At 45.2% G+C, this 17,753-nt stretch overlaps 2 protein-coding genes and 1 pseudogene across 2 annotated transcripts; 1 reads left to right on the top strand and 2 right to left on the bottom strand.

The window, feature by feature from the left end:
* Positions 1-358: 358 nt before the first annotated feature.
* On the top strand, positions 359-6,777 carry LOC147927397 (uncharacterized; annotated as a pseudogene).
* Positions 6,778-7,560: 783 nt separating this feature from the next.
* LOC147927398 (uncharacterized) lies at positions 7,561-10,049 on the bottom strand. The gene is made up of 4 exons (XM_087487438.1): positions 9,454-10,049; positions 9,052-9,335; positions 8,489-8,616; positions 7,561-8,409 (listed from the first exon to the last, which is right to left on the bottom strand). Exons 1-4 carry the CDS (start codon positions 10,047-10,049, stop codon positions 7,561-7,563), a joined length of 1,857 nt encoding a protein of 618 aa, XP_087343564.1.
* A 2,590-nt stretch (positions 10,050-12,639) lies between these two features.
* LOC147927399 (uncharacterized) lies at positions 12,640-14,931 on the bottom strand. The gene is made up of 5 exons (XM_087487439.1): positions 14,197-14,931; positions 13,653-13,986; positions 13,248-13,311; positions 13,083-13,143; positions 12,640-12,999 (listed from the first exon to the last, which is right to left on the bottom strand). The coding sequence occupies exons 1-5, from the start codon at positions 14,929-14,931 to the stop codon at positions 12,640-12,642; spliced, it is 1,554 nt and encodes a 517-aa protein (XP_087343565.1).
* Between the last annotated feature and the right edge of the window lie 2,822 nt (positions 14,932-17,753).

A 17,753-nucleotide genomic window follows, 5' to 3' on the forward strand; every position in this document is an offset into this window, starting at 1 on the left:
TGAGCTCGGTTAAAGATTCCTGCATTCAAGAGGATTAATTAGGACGCAAAAATCGTGTAATATTAATTACGCATTAATTGGGTAATAAATTGGTCTGTATATATATGTAAAGGGGGGGGGAGTCTTTGTAAAGGATCGAACATTTTTTCTCTCAAGCAGCATTATACAGTTTTAGCATTCAAACACTCTCTTTCAGTTCGGAACTCTTAACGGTGATAAGCTCCTCTACACATAAATCACTTCAGAAGGAGAGAATTGGTCTCAGTTCTCACATTTGGCGCTAGAAGGAGGGGGGTTATCACCTATACTCTTACTAGTTCCGACTTTATATCCAAACCCACTTCAACCAAACACCGCTATGGCTACCGACTCTTCCAATCAGGTAACTCTAGAGGCTATCCAGAAACTTTTGCAGGACTTGTCTGAGAAGTCCGACCGTCAGCAAGCAGCCTCGGCTGCTCTTACCGAGCGTTTTTGACAGCCTGGAAGGTCATGTATCTACCCGTTTGGAGGCAGTCACTACGTCAGTAGCCAACCTCTCTGCCTCTCACCACGCATACGCCGATCGGGTCGATCTCTTGTCCTTCGATCAAAACCCACGCCGGCGTGCTTTGGATTTTTCTGGCATTACTCTGCCTCTCACCTCGCAGCCAGCAACAGCAAATACCACTCCGGAAGATCCTTTCCAACCCCAGCTAAGTACTCAAACAGCACCACCACTGGTCGACGATAGCCACATTCCGGTTCAGCTCGGTGTCGCCGGATCCTCCAAGGTCCCAGTTCGTCTTCCACCTCCTGTGGGCAGAAGCACTCCGACTCCTGGTTACGTCACCAATCCCGAGATCTTCCGCATGCAGAGCGAAATCAGGGACATGCGGTCCGTGATGCACAGTGCAACCACTTCAGCTCCGGATATTTTCTGGGTGATCGAGGAGTCAAAGCGAAATCCTTTCTCAGACCAAGTAGCCCGAGTCCGCATCAAAGATACTGGCAAAATTAAGTTCTCGAGCTACGAGGGAAAGGGAGATCCGACCAGTCATCTTAAGACTTTCTTGTTAACAGCTAGCCGCGTAGACCTTGAACCTCACGAAGCAGACGCTGGATAGTGCAAGTTGTTCGCGGAGACTTTTTGCGGACTGGCTCTACTTTGGTTCGGATATTTAACAGCCGGCTCCATAAAAAACTTCACGGAGCTGTCGACCTCATTCATTAAGCAGTATTCTAGCTTAATCGAGACCGCGGTAATAGATGCTCAGCTTTGGAACTTGAGCCAAAATGCCGGAGAGTCTCTGGTCCTATATAACAAAGTTCAAGGAAATGCAGATCCAGATTCCAGGACTCTCGGACTCAACTGCTCTTGCTGCACTAAAGAATGGCCTCTGGCATAAATCTTGTTTTCGCGAAGAGTTAACCGTGAATCGGTTCCCAACCATTTAGGACGTCTTACACCGGGCTTCGAACTGGATAATCGCAGAAGAAGACAAGGCTGCCGCCACACTGAAACATAAAGTTCCACCTGCAGGCAAACCTCGATTCGAAACACCCGCTAAAAAGACTCCGCCTGCAACTCCGAAGTCCGGACCTGGCACATTCATAGTCAATCAACCTCCCAAGAAGAATTCACCAAAGAGTTCGCCATCCAAAACTCCATTTTCACCACGCTCCAAGAGTGGAGTACTCCCAAGTAACAAATGGGTCCGAGATGAGGACACGTACTGCGAGCTCCACAAAACCAATAGTCACTCCACTCGTGACTGCAAGAAACTGATGCACCTTCTCGCAGAAAAGTATGTGGTAGGAGAGATGTCGAACGTAACAATCGAGGAGTTGGAGCAGAAGACAACCCCCGAGGTGGACAAAGACGCTCCACCTTTGAAAAAACCGAAACAATCAGAAGGGAACGAAGCCCCCAAAAAAAGAATAGACGTCATAATGGGGGGGTCGCGCCTTTTTCGAAACTCCATCACGGCCATCAAGGACCATCAGCGGAAGCTCACGAGCCCTCAGCCGAAGCGAGCTAAGGTCACTACAAGCGATCTACCCGAAGTTACCTTCTATGAGAAAGAAACCGAGGAACTAGACACTCCGCATAACGATGCACTCGTCATATCACTGGACGTTGCAAACCACGAAGTATGCCGGATCCTAATAGATACTGGGAGCTCGGTAGATTTAATATTCCTCGAGACGCTTGCTAGAATGGTTATCGGGAGAGAGCACATCGTGGGACCGCCCTCACCTTTGGTCTCTTTCACAAGCGAGATATCGATGTCGTTGGGCACAATCACACTATCGGTGTCCACTCAAGGAGTGGTAAAAATGGTGGAGTTCACAGTCTTCGACCGACTTGTGGCCTATAACATTATTATGGGAACTCCTTGGCTCTACCAGATGAAGGCAGTAGCCTCGACGTACCATCAGTGCGTCAAATTTCCAACCCCGCAAGGAGTTCGAGAGATTCTAGGTAGCCAAAGGATGGCAAGGAGCTGCTATCTCGCGAGTCACAAGCTCCTGGTTCAATAGCAAGCACAGCTCGAGGTCCCGAAGAATCCAGTTTGGAAGCAATTAAAAGGTGACCTCACTGAGTCCATTTTCATCAACGATAAGTTTCCAGATCAGGAAATCTAGATCGGAGTTGGATTGGATGGTGAGCTCTGCGCCAGTCTGGTAACCTTTCTGAAGGAAAATATGACCACCTTTGCGTGGTCCGTAGACGAAATGCCCGGTATCAGTCCGGAGGTAATCTCGCACGAGCTGAATGTGGACCCAACGTTCATACCTATAAAGCAGAAGCGAAAGGAAACTGGGTCCTGAGCGAGCTGAAATTGTTAACAAGGAGGTGGAACGTTTACTAAAGGCAGGGCAGATACGCAAAGTAAAGTACCCTGAATGGCTCGCAAACACAGTGGTAGTCAAAAAGAAGAATGCAAAATCACGAGTTTGCGTTGATTTTACCGACATGAATAAGGCGTGCCCCAAGGACAGCTTTCCACTTCCGCATATCGACAGGCTAGTTGAGTCAACTTCGGGCCATGAGCTGATGTCGTTCATGGATGCCTTCTCCGGTTACAATCAAATCCTTATGAACCCAGAAGACCAGGAAAAGACCGGATTCATTACGGACCGCAGGATTTACTGTTACAAGGTGATGACTTTGGTCTAAAGAACGCCGGATCAACCTACCAGAGACTTGTAAACCGAATGTTCGAGCACCAGCTCGAAAAAACCATGGAAGTCTACATTAACGACATGTTGGTGAAGTCTATGGAAGCCAGCTCGCATCTTGCACATTTGAAAGTTTGCTTCGACATCTTGAACCAGTTCGGGATGAAGCTTAACCCCACGAAGTGTACCTTTGTAGTCCCATCAGGGGAGTTTCTGGGATACATCATCACAGAACGAGGAATTGAAGCAAACCCGAGGCAAATTAACGCTTTCTTGTCTATGAGTTCTCCAAGGACTTTACGCGAAGTGCAACGTCTTAACGGACGGATCAAAGCCCTCAACCGCTTCATCTCCCGGTCTACAGACAAGTGCCTCCCGTTCTACCAGCTATTGAGGAAAGGGGGGGAAGAACTTCTTATGGGACGCGAAGTGCGAAGAAGCTTTCTCTCAGCTGAAACCTTACCTATCTGAACCTCCGGTCTTGGCTAAACCTGAGTTCGGAGAGCCACTTTTCCTTTACGTAGCTGTTTTGGACAGCGCAGTAAGTGGAGTCTTGGTTTGGGAAGAAAGGGGGGAGCAGCGACCAATTTTCTATGTCAGTAAGTCATTTACTGGGGCAGAGTCCAGTTATCCTATGATGGAAAAATTGGCCTTAGCAGTAGTTACTTCGGCAAGGAAACTGCGAGCTTACTTTCAGTCTCACACAATCGTAATCCTAACGACGCAACCACTTCGGACGGTGTTGCATAGTCCAAGCCAGTCTGGGAGATTAGCTAAATGGTTTGTCGAGCTAAACGAATATGACATCGAGTTTTGGACTCGAACCTGTGCTAAGGCGCAAGTGCTAGCAGATTTCCTGATCGAACTCCCACTAGCCTCTTCGGTCAGTGACAGTATTGAGGTTCCATGGACATTGTATTGATACGATTTCCCTAGGATTTAACTCTGATGAAGGCTGATAACCGAGTGATAGGTGATGTGGACGGGAGGTGATGATGAACGGATGATTTTGGGTGATAATGTGTGAAGATCGAAGGAAGAAAACAATGGTTTGATGGAGATAGATGTTTAGGTGGTTGTATGGCACGAAACAAGTGAAGAGTTTCTGTATCACAAAGTGTTTAGAAACCCAGAATTCAAGAACACATTCAAGAAATCAAATTGAGGAAGAAAGATCAACAATTCGTGTTACAGCATCATTCTTCGCTAAAGAACAAAGGAGGCGTGGCTGTGGGTTTTATAATTAACCCTAGGCTCGACACTCCAAACAGCAGGAAGTTAAAAATAAAACAACAAAACGTTTTAAGGAAATAAGAAAACAGCAAAACGTCTAAGTGACCTGTAGTAGTACAGAAGTCACTTGAACTAGTACAAAAGTACATTATTCCCCATTGGTAATGACTTCTAGATAACTCGACGTAGTGATCCATTTGCCTCATTAAAAACCATGCTGAGAAAACCCATTGGGACAAAACTCAGCTATGGGAAAAAGAGTATAAACTTCTCACCTAAGTTACCTAGTCATCATTACCGGGTGAAGTCTTCAGGTTGGATATGTTGAAGACTTGGATCCTTGGTAGGTTGAATGACCCGTCACTATGAGTGCATGAGCTTCCTTGGCCCTCTCCTTAGCTCTTGAACGAGTGATCCTTCCCACCACCTCCGGTTGCTCTGCAGCCTATGGCTCCTTGCTTGCCACGATCATATCATGTATGTAGATGGAGCATCTTCCAGATCGGGAGCAGAAATTGGGGTCCGTCTCACTTCCCCTACTGGAGAAGTAATCGAGCAGTCATTTCGCTTGGTTTTCAGTGCGTCAAACAACGAAGCTGAATATGAGTCCTTCCTCGCTGGCTTACGCCTCGCAGTAGGGATTGGTGTCCGAAAGCTCCGAGCTTTTTGCGATTTGCAGCTGGTCACCAACAAGTTCCTAGGGGAGTACGAGACAAAGGATGGTCCTATGGAGGCTTATTTGTCCACAGCTCGGGAATTAGTAACTAAGTTTGAGGATTTTGAAATCACTAAGATCCACGAAGTGAAAACTCCGCTGCGGACGCCTTAGCAGCTCTAGCGTGAACTTCGGATCCTGCAATGACAAGAATTATCCTCGTTGAAGTCATCGAGTTTCCAAGCATCCGACTAGAGAGCTCAAACGTAGTCACCTGGGCAATGAAAAAACAATTGGCTGCTGAGGAGGCAGCTCGCAAGGCAGCTTCGGATTCTTTGCCACAGGAGGACCTAGCTCCCGCCATGCCTACTACGATGGATATTCATCCGCCTCTGGTCGAGCAAGACGCAAATCAAACTCTGGAATCATCGAGCTCACCAGTTGACGATCAAACTGTTACCCCGCACTCCACTTCGAGTAGTACGAACACTAACAGTTGGGGGGGCAGGAGACTGACGGAGCCCGATCTGGGTTTACTTGGAAAAAGGAGAACTCCCAGCCGACAAATGGGCAGCCAGGAAACTCAAAATTTTCAGCGCACGGTATTGCATCTACAGCGGAGTACTCCTACGCCAAAGTGTAGCTGGTCCCTATCTAACATGTGTTGCTGATAAAGAGCCCGCGATGCTAATGCGAGCTTTTCACGACGGTCCCAATGGGAATCACTTCGGAGGACAAACTTTGGCCTTCAAAATCAAAAGGCAAGGCTATTTCTGGCCTACTATGGTCACGGACTGCGAAAACTGTTCTTGAACTTGTGAGAAATGTCAAAAGCATGCCCCGTCAATCCATCAACCTACCGAGCTTCTGTCGTCGGTGTCCGCACCTTACCCGTTCATGAGGTGGTCCATGGACATCGTTGGCCCTTTACGTGCTCGCTCTTACTGACTATTTCTCTAAGTGGGTAGAAGCAGCGGCCTACGCGAAAGTAACGAGTGAAGAAGTAGAGCAGTTCGTGCTAAAAAGCATAATCTATCGCTACGGCGTCCCTCACGAAATCGTCACCGACAATGGTCCGCAGTTCATCTCCTCGCAGTTCGAAGGGTTTTGCACGAAATGGAAGATTCGACTCAATAAGTCAACTCCTTGTTACCCACAAGGTAATGGTCAAGCTGAAGCGATGAATAAGGTCATACTAGCTAACTTGAAGAAACGGCTCGATTCTCGTAAAGGGCGCTGGCCGGACGAGCTGCAGGGCGTTCTTTGGGCAATCCGAACAACACCCCACTGGGCCACTAATGAAACACCGTTTTCCCTGGTTTACGGAGTTGATGCCATAGTCCCAGCCGACATAGAGGTTCCTGGAGTCCGTACCTCGCTAAACCCACTTCGAGCTGAGGAGAATGAGGAATTTTTTGCAGGATACCCTTGATACGATCAATAAGCGTCGGGATCAGGCTTCAGTTCGGATCCAGAATTACCAGAACGCAGTAGCCCGGTATTATAACTCCAAAATCTGAAGTAGGCCCCTGGCGGTTGGCGACCTAGTCCTTCGAAAGGTCTACGAGAACACCGAGGAGCTCAATGTGGGGAAGCTGGGAATCAACTGGGAAGGACCGTACAGAATTACTCGCGAAGTTTGAAATGGAGTTTATCAGCTCGAGGATTCTGAGGGAAAACCAGTTCCGAGGTCCTGGAACTCTTTACACCTTAAACTCTTTTAACAATTAATTTTCTTGTATCGAACTATGTTTAGCTTGATCCCGATAAGGGTATGTAGGTAGCCCGTTTCGGGTCCAGTTATCCATATTAATAAAATCAAAAGTTCTCTAAACTTTTTTCTTAATAATGGTTTAGCAAAAAAAAAAAAAAAAAAAAAAGCCGAAGTCTGACTTCGCATATATCGTTTTAAGCCGAAGTCTGACTTCGCATATATCGTTTTAAGCCGAAGTTCAACTTCGCGAATTCTAAACCGAAGTTCTCACGTCGTACTCAGCTTTACTTATCAAATTAAAGTTGAAGTTTAATGTTGCGAACTCTAATCTAAACCGAAGTACTCACTTCGTACTTAGCTTTACTTATCGAATTAAAGTTAAGGTTTAGTTTTGCAAACTCTAATTAAAACCGAAGTACTCACTTCGTACTCAGCTTTGCTTATCGAATTAAAGTTGAGGTTTAATTTTGCAAACTCTAACTAAAACCGAAGTACTCACTTCGTACTCAGCTTTACTTATCAAATTAAAGTTGGGGTTTAGTTTCGCGAACTCTAATCAAAACCGAAGTCCTCACTTCGTACTCATTTTTGCTCTTATCATTTTTTCCCATTCTGAGTTAAACAAAAGATTGTGGGAATCGAGTTCGCATTCAGGATGATACAAAGGAAAAAATTCTGTCCGGAAATATGCAAATACGGAGTGGTCACCGCGACCAAAAAGCTCTGAAATAAGTTCAACAAAAAAAACAACAAACGGGGGCAACTTGTGCCAAAAACAACCCCGGGTGAAAAACTATTGAGTAGGGGGAGGAGGATCTGATGCCACTTCGGAAAGGTCAATGCCCATCTCTGCAAGCTCCGCTTCCGACCTGGTATTCGTCAGATAGTCTTCCATCCCCTGATTCGACATTTGTCCGAGATTAGTGCCGGACTCGTCGATTGTAATGCTCAAAGGGTGCTCACAGCACAAGAGCTCGGGCGTATCCACCAAAAGGTCGGAAAATGCTGAAAGGTCGAGGTCACGGAGGATTAACTTCGAAACTTTTTCATTGGACTCCTCCTCTTCAGCTCTCAGAAGTCCGAGCTCAGCCTCCATATCCTGGATCTCTCCCCTAGAGATCTCCTCGATCAACATCCGGTTAGCCCTGATCTCCGGGGCTCGGATCTTGACCGGAGCTAGCTTCTCCCTCTCTTTGAAAGTGATCCTCACTACTTCAACCAAGGGGTAGAGAGTCCGCCTCATTGCCTGCCTCTCCTCCCTCCGTACCCTTTCGATCTCGCAGCTGTTTCCAGCCTCCAAAAGCTGGTTACAGAGCTCGATTTCGTGCAGCCGGTTCTTCGCTACTTTCGCATCCTCCACTGCCTCATAGTAAAGGTCCCCCGCTTTCTTCAATTTGTCTCGGAGGTCTTCATTGGCAACTCCGAGGTCAAGCACCTCTATCTCGGCTTTCTTCATCTGAGCTCGGATTTGTTCGGCTTTCTCCATGGTACTAGCGTTTTCAGCCTCCAGCCTAACATATTCCTTTACCTGAGCTTCCAGGTCAGCAATCCTCTCTTGGAGAAGGCTCACCTCGGAAGACGAGGGAGAGGCGAACAGCTGGTCCTCGTAGGACGCCACCGAGGAGTTAACCTCGATCATCAGCTGGGGAAGTTCAACTCGTTTAAAACGGGAAAGCTGTTGCTAAAATAGAGCGAACTGCAAAGATATACATGCTACTAACCTCGTCAATCTTATCCGCGAAGCAGAATAAATTCGCACGAATGACCTCGGACATGTCCGCGAACGCCGGGATCCGGACTCCTGGCCGCGTGTAGCTCCTCATCAGGTCAGCTGGGGAGGCAGGGGGAGCTGAAATATTTGAGCAATGTTAGTTTACTCAGTAACCATCTGAAAAACAAATTTGAAACACTTTGGGTTATCGTTACCTCGGGGGGAAGAACGCAGTTCCTTCGAAGGTAACTTCCCGGAGCAGCCCCCAGATTCTTTTGAAGGGGGAACCTCCCTAGATCTCCTCTCCGAGGAAGGACCCCCATCTTTCGAGCTGGACCTACTCCGGTCATCCCCCGACGAACTAGTCCGGGCTCGGCTCTTCTCGCGGGCAAATGAGGAAGTCTCAGGTTCCTTCCTCTTTTTGGATGAGTCAGTTCGTTGGGAGCTGACTTCACCGGAAGGCTTCCTTGCTGACGGGGGGGGGGGGAGCTGCGATCTTTTGTGGCTCGTCACTAGAGTCAGCTATGACAATCACGGGGGGTTCGGACGGATCGGTCGAAGGACCAGAAGCACCTGCAAGGAGATCGGAAGGGCCAGCAGGGGACACGGGAGTCCCGCCTACCTCAGGGGCGGACGAACTGGACTTCTTGGTAGGAAGGTGAGCTTTGCCCTCGGCAAGAGCCGCTGCCATATTCAGCTTCGCTTCCTTCTCAGCGATCCGGCACGCCCTTTCCTCTCGGTAGTTCATCTCCGAAGTGCTTATACGGTCGGAGCAGACGAGAGAACTTCCTCTAAGCCTCACCGTGGACTCCCTAATCCTTTCACACGAGAAAGAATCCCAGGCGATCTGATCCTGGCTGCAGAACCTCTAGAAAAACTCTGCGAACATAGGGCAAAGCAACCCGCGCTCGAAGTGATCTGAGATTGGAATGACAAAGGGTAAGAAGCAAGAAAGAACATATATTAAGGTTATACCTAACAAAGAACACCATTCTACCAATTTTTGAAGTCCACTTCGATACGTGCGAACTCGAGAGGTGGCCAAAGGTGAGTTCGTTAACCGGAAAAAAGAAGTAAGACTTCCGCCATTTCTCGTCCTTCTCGGGTAGGTCATTAAAAACCTTCAGTCCGGAAAGCGGACTTACGTAGAGCGTGCCCTTGGTACGACCTGTCTTCACCGTGTACACCTGAAGAAAGTCGGCCAGGGATAGCTTGTAATCGAACTCCTCCCCCAGAGTTTTAAGACACATAACAATCCGAACAAAGTTCGGGCACATCTGGGGGAGGGCGAAGCCCAGCTCGAACATCATCTTTACAATGAGTTTGGAGAGGGGAAACGACAGACCGCACGCAGAGAAAAATATCTCGAATACACAACAGTACCATGTAGGAGGGTTCTCCGGGGACTCGTGAGCCTCTGGGAACCTGATCTCGACCTCCGGCGGAATCCCGGTGGATCCTCTAATCTCGGCTATGTTCTCCGCAGAGAGAATTGACGGCTGATGGGGGCCATAAACGCCCGTAATCAAGGGTTTCACGGTTTTACCCGATGAGGATTTCGGAGGATACATGTTTTTCGGGTAAAAGTAGTGAGAAATAAAGGAAGGTCGAAGAACTTTCCGGCGAGAGCAAAGAAGTTAACAGAAGAAAAGAGAGGAAATCGCAGAACAAAAACGAAAGCACAACTGGGAATTAAGAGTAGAAGAGAGAAGTCGAGTTTACCTTTATACACGGAACCAGGGAGTAATGATTACCTGGAGAAGCGAAAGGTCTCGGACCGCTTTTCCTCTCTCTTATAGCTTACACGCTACCCGGTAAGCCCCGGGGCTTGTTCGGGAAGGCAAATCTCATCATCACCACGATCAAATCGTGGGGATATGGGTAATATTCAGTTTCCCAAAAATGATCGCTTGGAGGTCAAAAGTCCCCCGAACTGCTCAGCTCGGGAGATTTGGGGGGCAACTGTTTTACCCATGATTCGTCATCTCGGGAAACAGGCAAAGGGCCTGGGCCGGGCACGTCTAATGGGCCAAGGGCGTAGCACTGGTCGGTCCATCAGGCCCGGAGAGAAGAAGAGAGTGCGGAGAGGCGTCATGTTAGTCAGCTCGCAGCTCGAGCTTGGTCAAAGATTCCTGCATTCAAGAGGATTAATTAGGACGCGAAAATCGTGTAATATTAATTACGCATTAATTGGGTAATAAATTGGTCTGTATAAATATGTAAGGGGGGAGTCTTTGTAAAGGATCTAGCATTTTTTCTCTCAAGCAGCATTATACAGTTTTAGCATTCAAACACTCTCTTTCAATTTGGAACTCTTAACGGTGATAAGCTCCTCCACACATAAATCACTTCGGAAGGAGAGAATTGGTCTCAGTCCTCACATCCAAGAGCCGGAGGTTGTGCTATCTTTGATAGACCAGAAAGAACCCTTGGTAAGGAGGTAAGCTCTAAGCCAGTCCACCCAAAGTGACTTTGACGCCAACGTTCGCCATATGAGTTTCAGAGAACTCACCTTATTTGTTTCTTTCAAGGAACGCAAACCCAAGCCACCTTCTTCCTTTGGTAAACATACATCCATCCAGGAGACCTTTGCTTTTTTGGTATTAAGTGAGGGACCCGACCAAAAAAACGCAGAGCAAATACTGTTGATCTCCTTGGTACAAGCGGTTGGCAATCGGAAAGCTGACATCCAGAAGTTTGTGAGACTTTGAATTACTGAACTGATGAGCTGTAGACGGCCCACAAATGAGAGATATCGCCCCGTCCAGCTACTGAATTTTTCTCGAATACGCTCTAGCAGTGGCGTGTAGTCAGAGGTTGTCATGCGCTTAGTTAAGAGAGGTAAACCAAGATATCGGACTGGTAGAGTTCCTGATGCAAAAGGGAATGATTGAAGTATCTCATCACCTCAGTGGCTGTGACCCCAGCCATATATAGAGTAGACTTTTCGAGACTGATAGTTAGTCCTGAGACGCCTGCAAAGTGATGAAAGGTCTGAAGAATACCCTCAATAGATGTCTTGGTCCCATCCGTAAACACCAATAAGTCATCAGCAAAACACAAGTGTGTGAGACTGATATTCTTACATCGCGGGTGATAACCGACTCTTCGTTCCTTGGCTGCTTTATCAAGCATTGCAGACAAGACTTGCATTCATATCACAAAGAGATAGGGAGATAAAGAACAACCTTGCCTCAACCCTCGTTCACTGTGAAACAGACGAGACAACTCTCCATTTACTTGAACTGAGAAGGAAGCGGTAGTAATGCAAAGTTCGATCCACTTGATGAATTGCATCGGGAAGTGTATAGTACAAAGGATACTAAGCAGAAAAGACCATTGCACAGAGTCAAATGCTTTAGAGATGTCGATCTTAATTGCACTTCTTGGTGACACAGTATCCTTATGATAGTTTGCAACTATTTCAGAAGCCAGGAGGACATTTTCCATTAGTAGCCTATCCTTGACGAATGCAGACTGATTTGGAGAGATAAAAGCAGGGAGAATCTGTTTGAGTCTGTTAGCGAGAAGCTTAGAGATCACCTTATATGTCACATTGCAACAAGAAATTGGTCTATAGTCCTTCATCTCTCTCACCTCTTTCTTCTTGGAATTAGTGCTAGAATGGTTGTATTTACACCCTTAGGTAAAAAAATCAAATTTAAAGAAAGATTGGACTGAGGCAACAAAATCACTCTTAATAACAGACCATGTCGCCTTAAGGAACTCCACGGTGTATCCATCAGGGCCAGGACTCTTATCCCTTGGCACAGAGAATAAGATTTCTCGTATCTCAGTCTCTGTGACATCTTATACCAACATGGACTGATCCACCTCCGAACATCGAAAAGGTAACAGAGTTGAGAGCTCAGCCTCATCGATTCCTTGATAGTTAGGTATCTTATAACCCAGAAAATCCTGAAAAAATCTCTTTGCCTCCTGCTTAATTGTTTCTTGCGTATCTGCTATACTACCATCCAAACATTGAACTTCTTTGATCGTATTACGTGCTTCACGGGTCTTGGCGGCATGGTGAAAAGCCTTATTTTTTCCATCTCCAACCTTTAGCCAATGTAGTTTGGATTTTTGTTTTAAGAATTGTTCCTCCAAGCCTGCTAAGAACAGCCATCTACTATAAGCAGCCGCTTCCCTCTGCATTGTCTAATCAGTTGGATTCTGTAGTGTTTCAGACTGACAAGTACAGAGATGCGCAAATGCTTCTTTAGCTCTTTTTTCCAGATTACCTAAAAGATCTCGACTTAACTGCTTGACTTGCGGTTTTAAGGCTTTCAAGTTTTTGGAGAAACGATATAGTGCTGAAGTCGAGTGAAACAAACTCTCTGTATCATCCCAGTAGGCTTTAACCATTGGCAAAAAATGTTCATCTTCTACTGAAGCATTGCAGAACTTAAAAGGTCGTCGCAGTCTAGGTTTTTCTCCTCCAATCTTTATGTGGCATCGTAAATGACCTGAGCAGCCCCCCGCCTCAAACACACCCTTAGACTGTTGATGCTCAGCTAGCTAAACGTCATTGACAAGAACTCTGTCAAGCTTCTTACATATAAGACCAAACTCACGTTTATTACACCATGTGTACAGCGGACCATAAGAGGGAAAGTCACTGAAGGAGCAATGTTGCCCAACCTCTTGAAAATCACGCATTCCCTGCGACATAATAGGTTGCCTATCTGAGAGAGAGTGCTCATCCGCCCTCAAATTTTCATTAAAATCACCAAAATTTCATTAAAATCCATGGTTTATTACGGAACAGTGGAGAGTCTTGGTGAAATTTCAGATCCTCCCACAGTATTTTCCTTTCTTCCACACCATTAGCTGCATACACAAATGAAACAAAAAACTCCTTCTCTGCACCTTCCAGCAGAACCGAGCATGTGATCAGTTGACTGCTTGTGAAACAAGGCGTGAGATGAACATTCGAGTTCCATACCACCCATATTCTTCCTCTTCTATTGAAAGTATAGTTAAAAAAGACCAACCTGGAAAAAAAGAAGGAAGTATATCCGTAGATTTAGATTCCTTTACCCTCGATTCCAAGATGCATCCAAACTAAAAGTTACCTCTTCTTACCCAATCTTGAACTACGGAATGTTTAGACATTTTGTTGAAACCGCGAACATTCCAAAAGAAACTCGACATAAGTTATAGTTGGGTACCCGTCTTACTCTGATCTCGTAGAGGTTGAGTAGAAGGGTTTGTAACATACTTATGAGCATTTTTTGAGGCACGTGGGATAGATTCCCGCATGGTAACAGTTGCTTTAACTCGACGTTCAGTCTTTCCCACCCCAGGTGCATCTGAATCCGCCTGTGCAGGTAAACTAGGGTCAAGAAGAGCTTTAAGAGGACTGGCGGCAACATCAGGTAGAGGGGGATCTGCCTCTGTTTCCGTGGAAAAAACCTTCTCCCCTTCCACATCTGCTTCCTCATCGTCCTCATTCCTCTCACTCAAAACCGAGTAAGAATTAGATAACAGAGATCCCTCCCTAGACTGCAACTATGCAAACCGTTTGTTCAGACTAGACACAGACTTGTTGCCCATTTTTTGTGGTGTTATCCACTCTTGTTCTTCCCCTGTCCCGGTAATATCAGTCACCGGAGCCTCAACTGTGGCCAAACTTGCCGCAGCCGACTATTGTGTAATTTCCCGGAGAGGAGTTGCTAGATGTTTTGAACCGGTAATCCCTGCTTCCTTCTCCACCTGAGCCTTAGGGGAAGCCGGTTGCTCATTCGAGACCACTTTTGTCAAACAAGCAGACTGCAGATGTCCCCACTTTCGACATTGACTACAGCGAGCAGGCAGCCAAGGATAAGAGTATGTAACCACAGTATCCAACTCCCCCTCCTCTTCGCTTGCCAAGTGATATTCAACTGGTAAATCCTTTGTGAGATCAGCCTCCACCATAATTTGTGCTTCCTCAAAACTTGAGCATGCCTCTGTTTTTGGGTGTAATCGGATAGGTGTATCCACGGCACTAGCCAGAAACTGCAATCCCTTATTAGTGAACATGGTGTACGGTACATTCTTCAAGACAACCAACAATGGGACGGATTTCAGGGCTGGTTGCGCTTCCTCTGCGAAAGGCGTCCATTTAGAAAGAATCATGGGAAGACCACCTATGTTCCACATCCCACGGTTTAATATCCTATGCATGATACTCTCACTACGCACACGAAATTTTACAGTGGTTTCGTTAACCACTATTACATCAATAAGTGAAGATTTATCACCCAATCTCCAAATCTTATTAACAATTATATGGATCTTCCCCACATGAGGAGCTTTTTCACTGAGAAACTTTCCGACAACAAGATCTTCCCACAATGGCTGCGCATCAACAAACACCTCCTTTGGGACTACAACACGCTGCTTCCCCTCAACCACCACTGGTGTACCGGCCTCAGTTGCCGGAGGCGGCAGATCCGCCAGAACCATTAAACTTGGCTACCAAGCAAGTGTAACCCTAATCACCTTAGTAATCGCCCTCCACGTCAGCAAAATTCTATTCTAATTCTATCATCATACATATGCATAGCGGAAACACCAAAGCTCGCTGTTACGTTCCGTAAATGTGTGTAGTAGAGAGCAAAGGCTATTAGTAATTAGTAATATAGCCAGAACCGAGGAGACCGCAAAATGTAATTTTTGGATCCACGTGAAAACATAAAAGAAAAAGAAATTTTTTATTTTTGAAGAAATCAAAAGTTTAAAAACAATGATAGCATATCATACCCAACTCCATTCATTCTCTAAACTTAATTTTTTAGGCGATGAAATGTGTGCTGCCACCTAAACATATATATATGTATGTCAGTAGAAGTTTCAACCGCCATCAGACATGATCGTTGCTACAAACACCATGCATCGTTTTGTTTCTTTACCCCATTATCATGATTGGCTACTCTATAGATAGTGCACAAACTATAAATTAAGTGTCTATCATATCCAGTTTTGTAAACCAAATGGAAACTTATTATTTAGATGATGATATATGTTCAGTATATATAGTAGCTTGAAGAAATGAAACTACTCTCATGACAACAGACTGAGTTAAGTTATCGTATATCTTTAAAGATTTCTATTTTGTTATTTTGTTAAAAACGTTACGTGTGCATCAATTTACAACTTCTTATCGTTAAGTAATTAATCGTTCATTTCATACCTTTTTCTTCATATACATACATTCTAAATTAGTATGCGTTCATACCTAAATTCTGTGGCACTTCTTAATAATTTCACATTCATTATTTTCTTTTTTTTTGCTCATACGTTTTATTCTTACTGTGGGTTACATACATAATAGACATTTAGTTTTTTTAGTTCTTTCAAATATATATATATATATATATATATATATGTATATATATATATATATGTATATGTACTATGTAGTTGCATATATAACATATATAGGAGGAGTCGATGTACAGATAACTAGATAAGCTAGTAAACAAACAATACGTATTATGAGTTGTGACGTACAATCAATCAAATACCCCACAAACGTATAAAAGCGCAGTTATATATAGATACATGAGAATCCGTTTACGTTTCTTTTTGCTAAAACGCAAATATCATATAAATGAAAGATATGGTGTTACATATGTTACAACCTAACAAGTTGGTTCCTCGCCAAAAAGATAAAACAAGAAAACAACTAGGTTGAACTTAAAAACTCCAAAACGTCGTCGGTGTAGCCATAAACTCATAACGTTTTTAAAACGGTTATTTGAGATTTTTTTTTTTTTTTTTTTTTTTTGAAAATTGGTGAATTTCAGTTAATGAAACGGATTGTAGAATCTACAATTTGACAACAGTAGGTAGACCTCACCAAAAAAAGTAAAAATGAGGCCTAGCTAGAGGTGAAAAACACCAAAAGAACAGAGAGCACTAGATAGTTCTTAACCAATCCCTCAACAGGTTCTCAAAGTTTTTCCGGTAAGCCTTTGCTAGGATTGCATCTCTGACTTGCATGTCCAGAATCTTGAACTGCACTTGAGGTGGAGTTGAGACATTGTTGTGAAGACGATTGTTTCTTTCCGACCAAAGGGTGTAGATTACAGCCTGTGCTACAAGTTTCTTTAGTGTCTTAGAGGAAGTAGAATCAGTGATGTTCAACCAAGCTGCGAAAGCGTCCCATGTATGATGTAAACTGTGTATCTTGTTATATTTACAGAAGGGATTACATCGAGATATATATACATGAGTCGAGAGAGAGAGAGTTTCTCTAGGGTTAGCTAAGTATGGAATGTAATATACAAGGAAATGAGATATTGCAAAAGTTATGGTGTGATACTCGCATATCCTTGACATGATACTGTCGTATCCTTAACATCCCCCCCTCAAGATGGAGGGGCAGATGTCACTCCAATCTTGCTGCGAAGTGTCAAGAACCGATGACGCGTTAAAGGCTTGGTGAGGGCGTCAGCAAGCTGGTCCGTTGTATGAACATGTGAGACCCGGAGAAGACCACGTTGTACCTGACCTCTTATGAAAAGGTAGTCAATAGCTATGTGTTTCATCCGTGAGTGAAACACCGGATTTGCGCAAAGGAATGTGGCTCCCACATTGTCACAATATATCACTGGTGGTGCAGTGCGGTGGATCCCAAGCTCGGACAGGAGGTTGCAAATCCATTGTAGCTCAGCAGCTGTGTTCGCTACAGCTCTGTATTCAGCCTCTGTGGAAGATCGAGCCACGCCATTCTGTTTCTTGGCAGACCAAGAGATAGGAGTTTTACCAAGATAAACAATGTAGGCATTGGTTGACACATAGTCATGTGAGTCCCCTGTCTAGTCTGCATCAGAGTACGCATGTAAAGAGAGGGGATTTGCAGCGGGGAAGAATATACCATGAGTTGGTGTACCGGCAAGATAGCGGAGAACTCTCTTGGCGGCTTGCCAGTGAACATCTGTGGGGCAGTGCATGAATTGCGACAGTCGATTAACCGCAAATGCTATGTCAGGCCTTGTGAAAGCAAGGTATTGGAGACTACCAACAAGTTTACGATAAGGTGTAGGATCTGATAGCGTGTTGCCAGAGTTGATTGTGATTTTTGGAGAAGATGCCATTGGAGAGCTGACAGCATTTGCAGCAGTCATGTCGTAGGTGTGAAGCAGATCAACAATATATTTGCGTTGTGACAAGTGAAGTCCTTTGCTGGTGCGATGTGCCTCAAGACCAAGGAAATAATTGAGATTTTCAGGGTCTTTGACGGAGAATCTATCAGTCAGGAGATTAAGAACCCGTTGAACTTG

This window comes from Camelina sativa, chromosome 15, assembly GCF_030686135.1.
Source record: "Camelina sativa cultivar CO46 ecotype springtype chromosome 15, ASM3068613v1".
Taxonomy (NCBI): domain Eukaryota; kingdom Viridiplantae; phylum Streptophyta; class Magnoliopsida; order Brassicales; family Brassicaceae; genus Camelina; species Camelina sativa.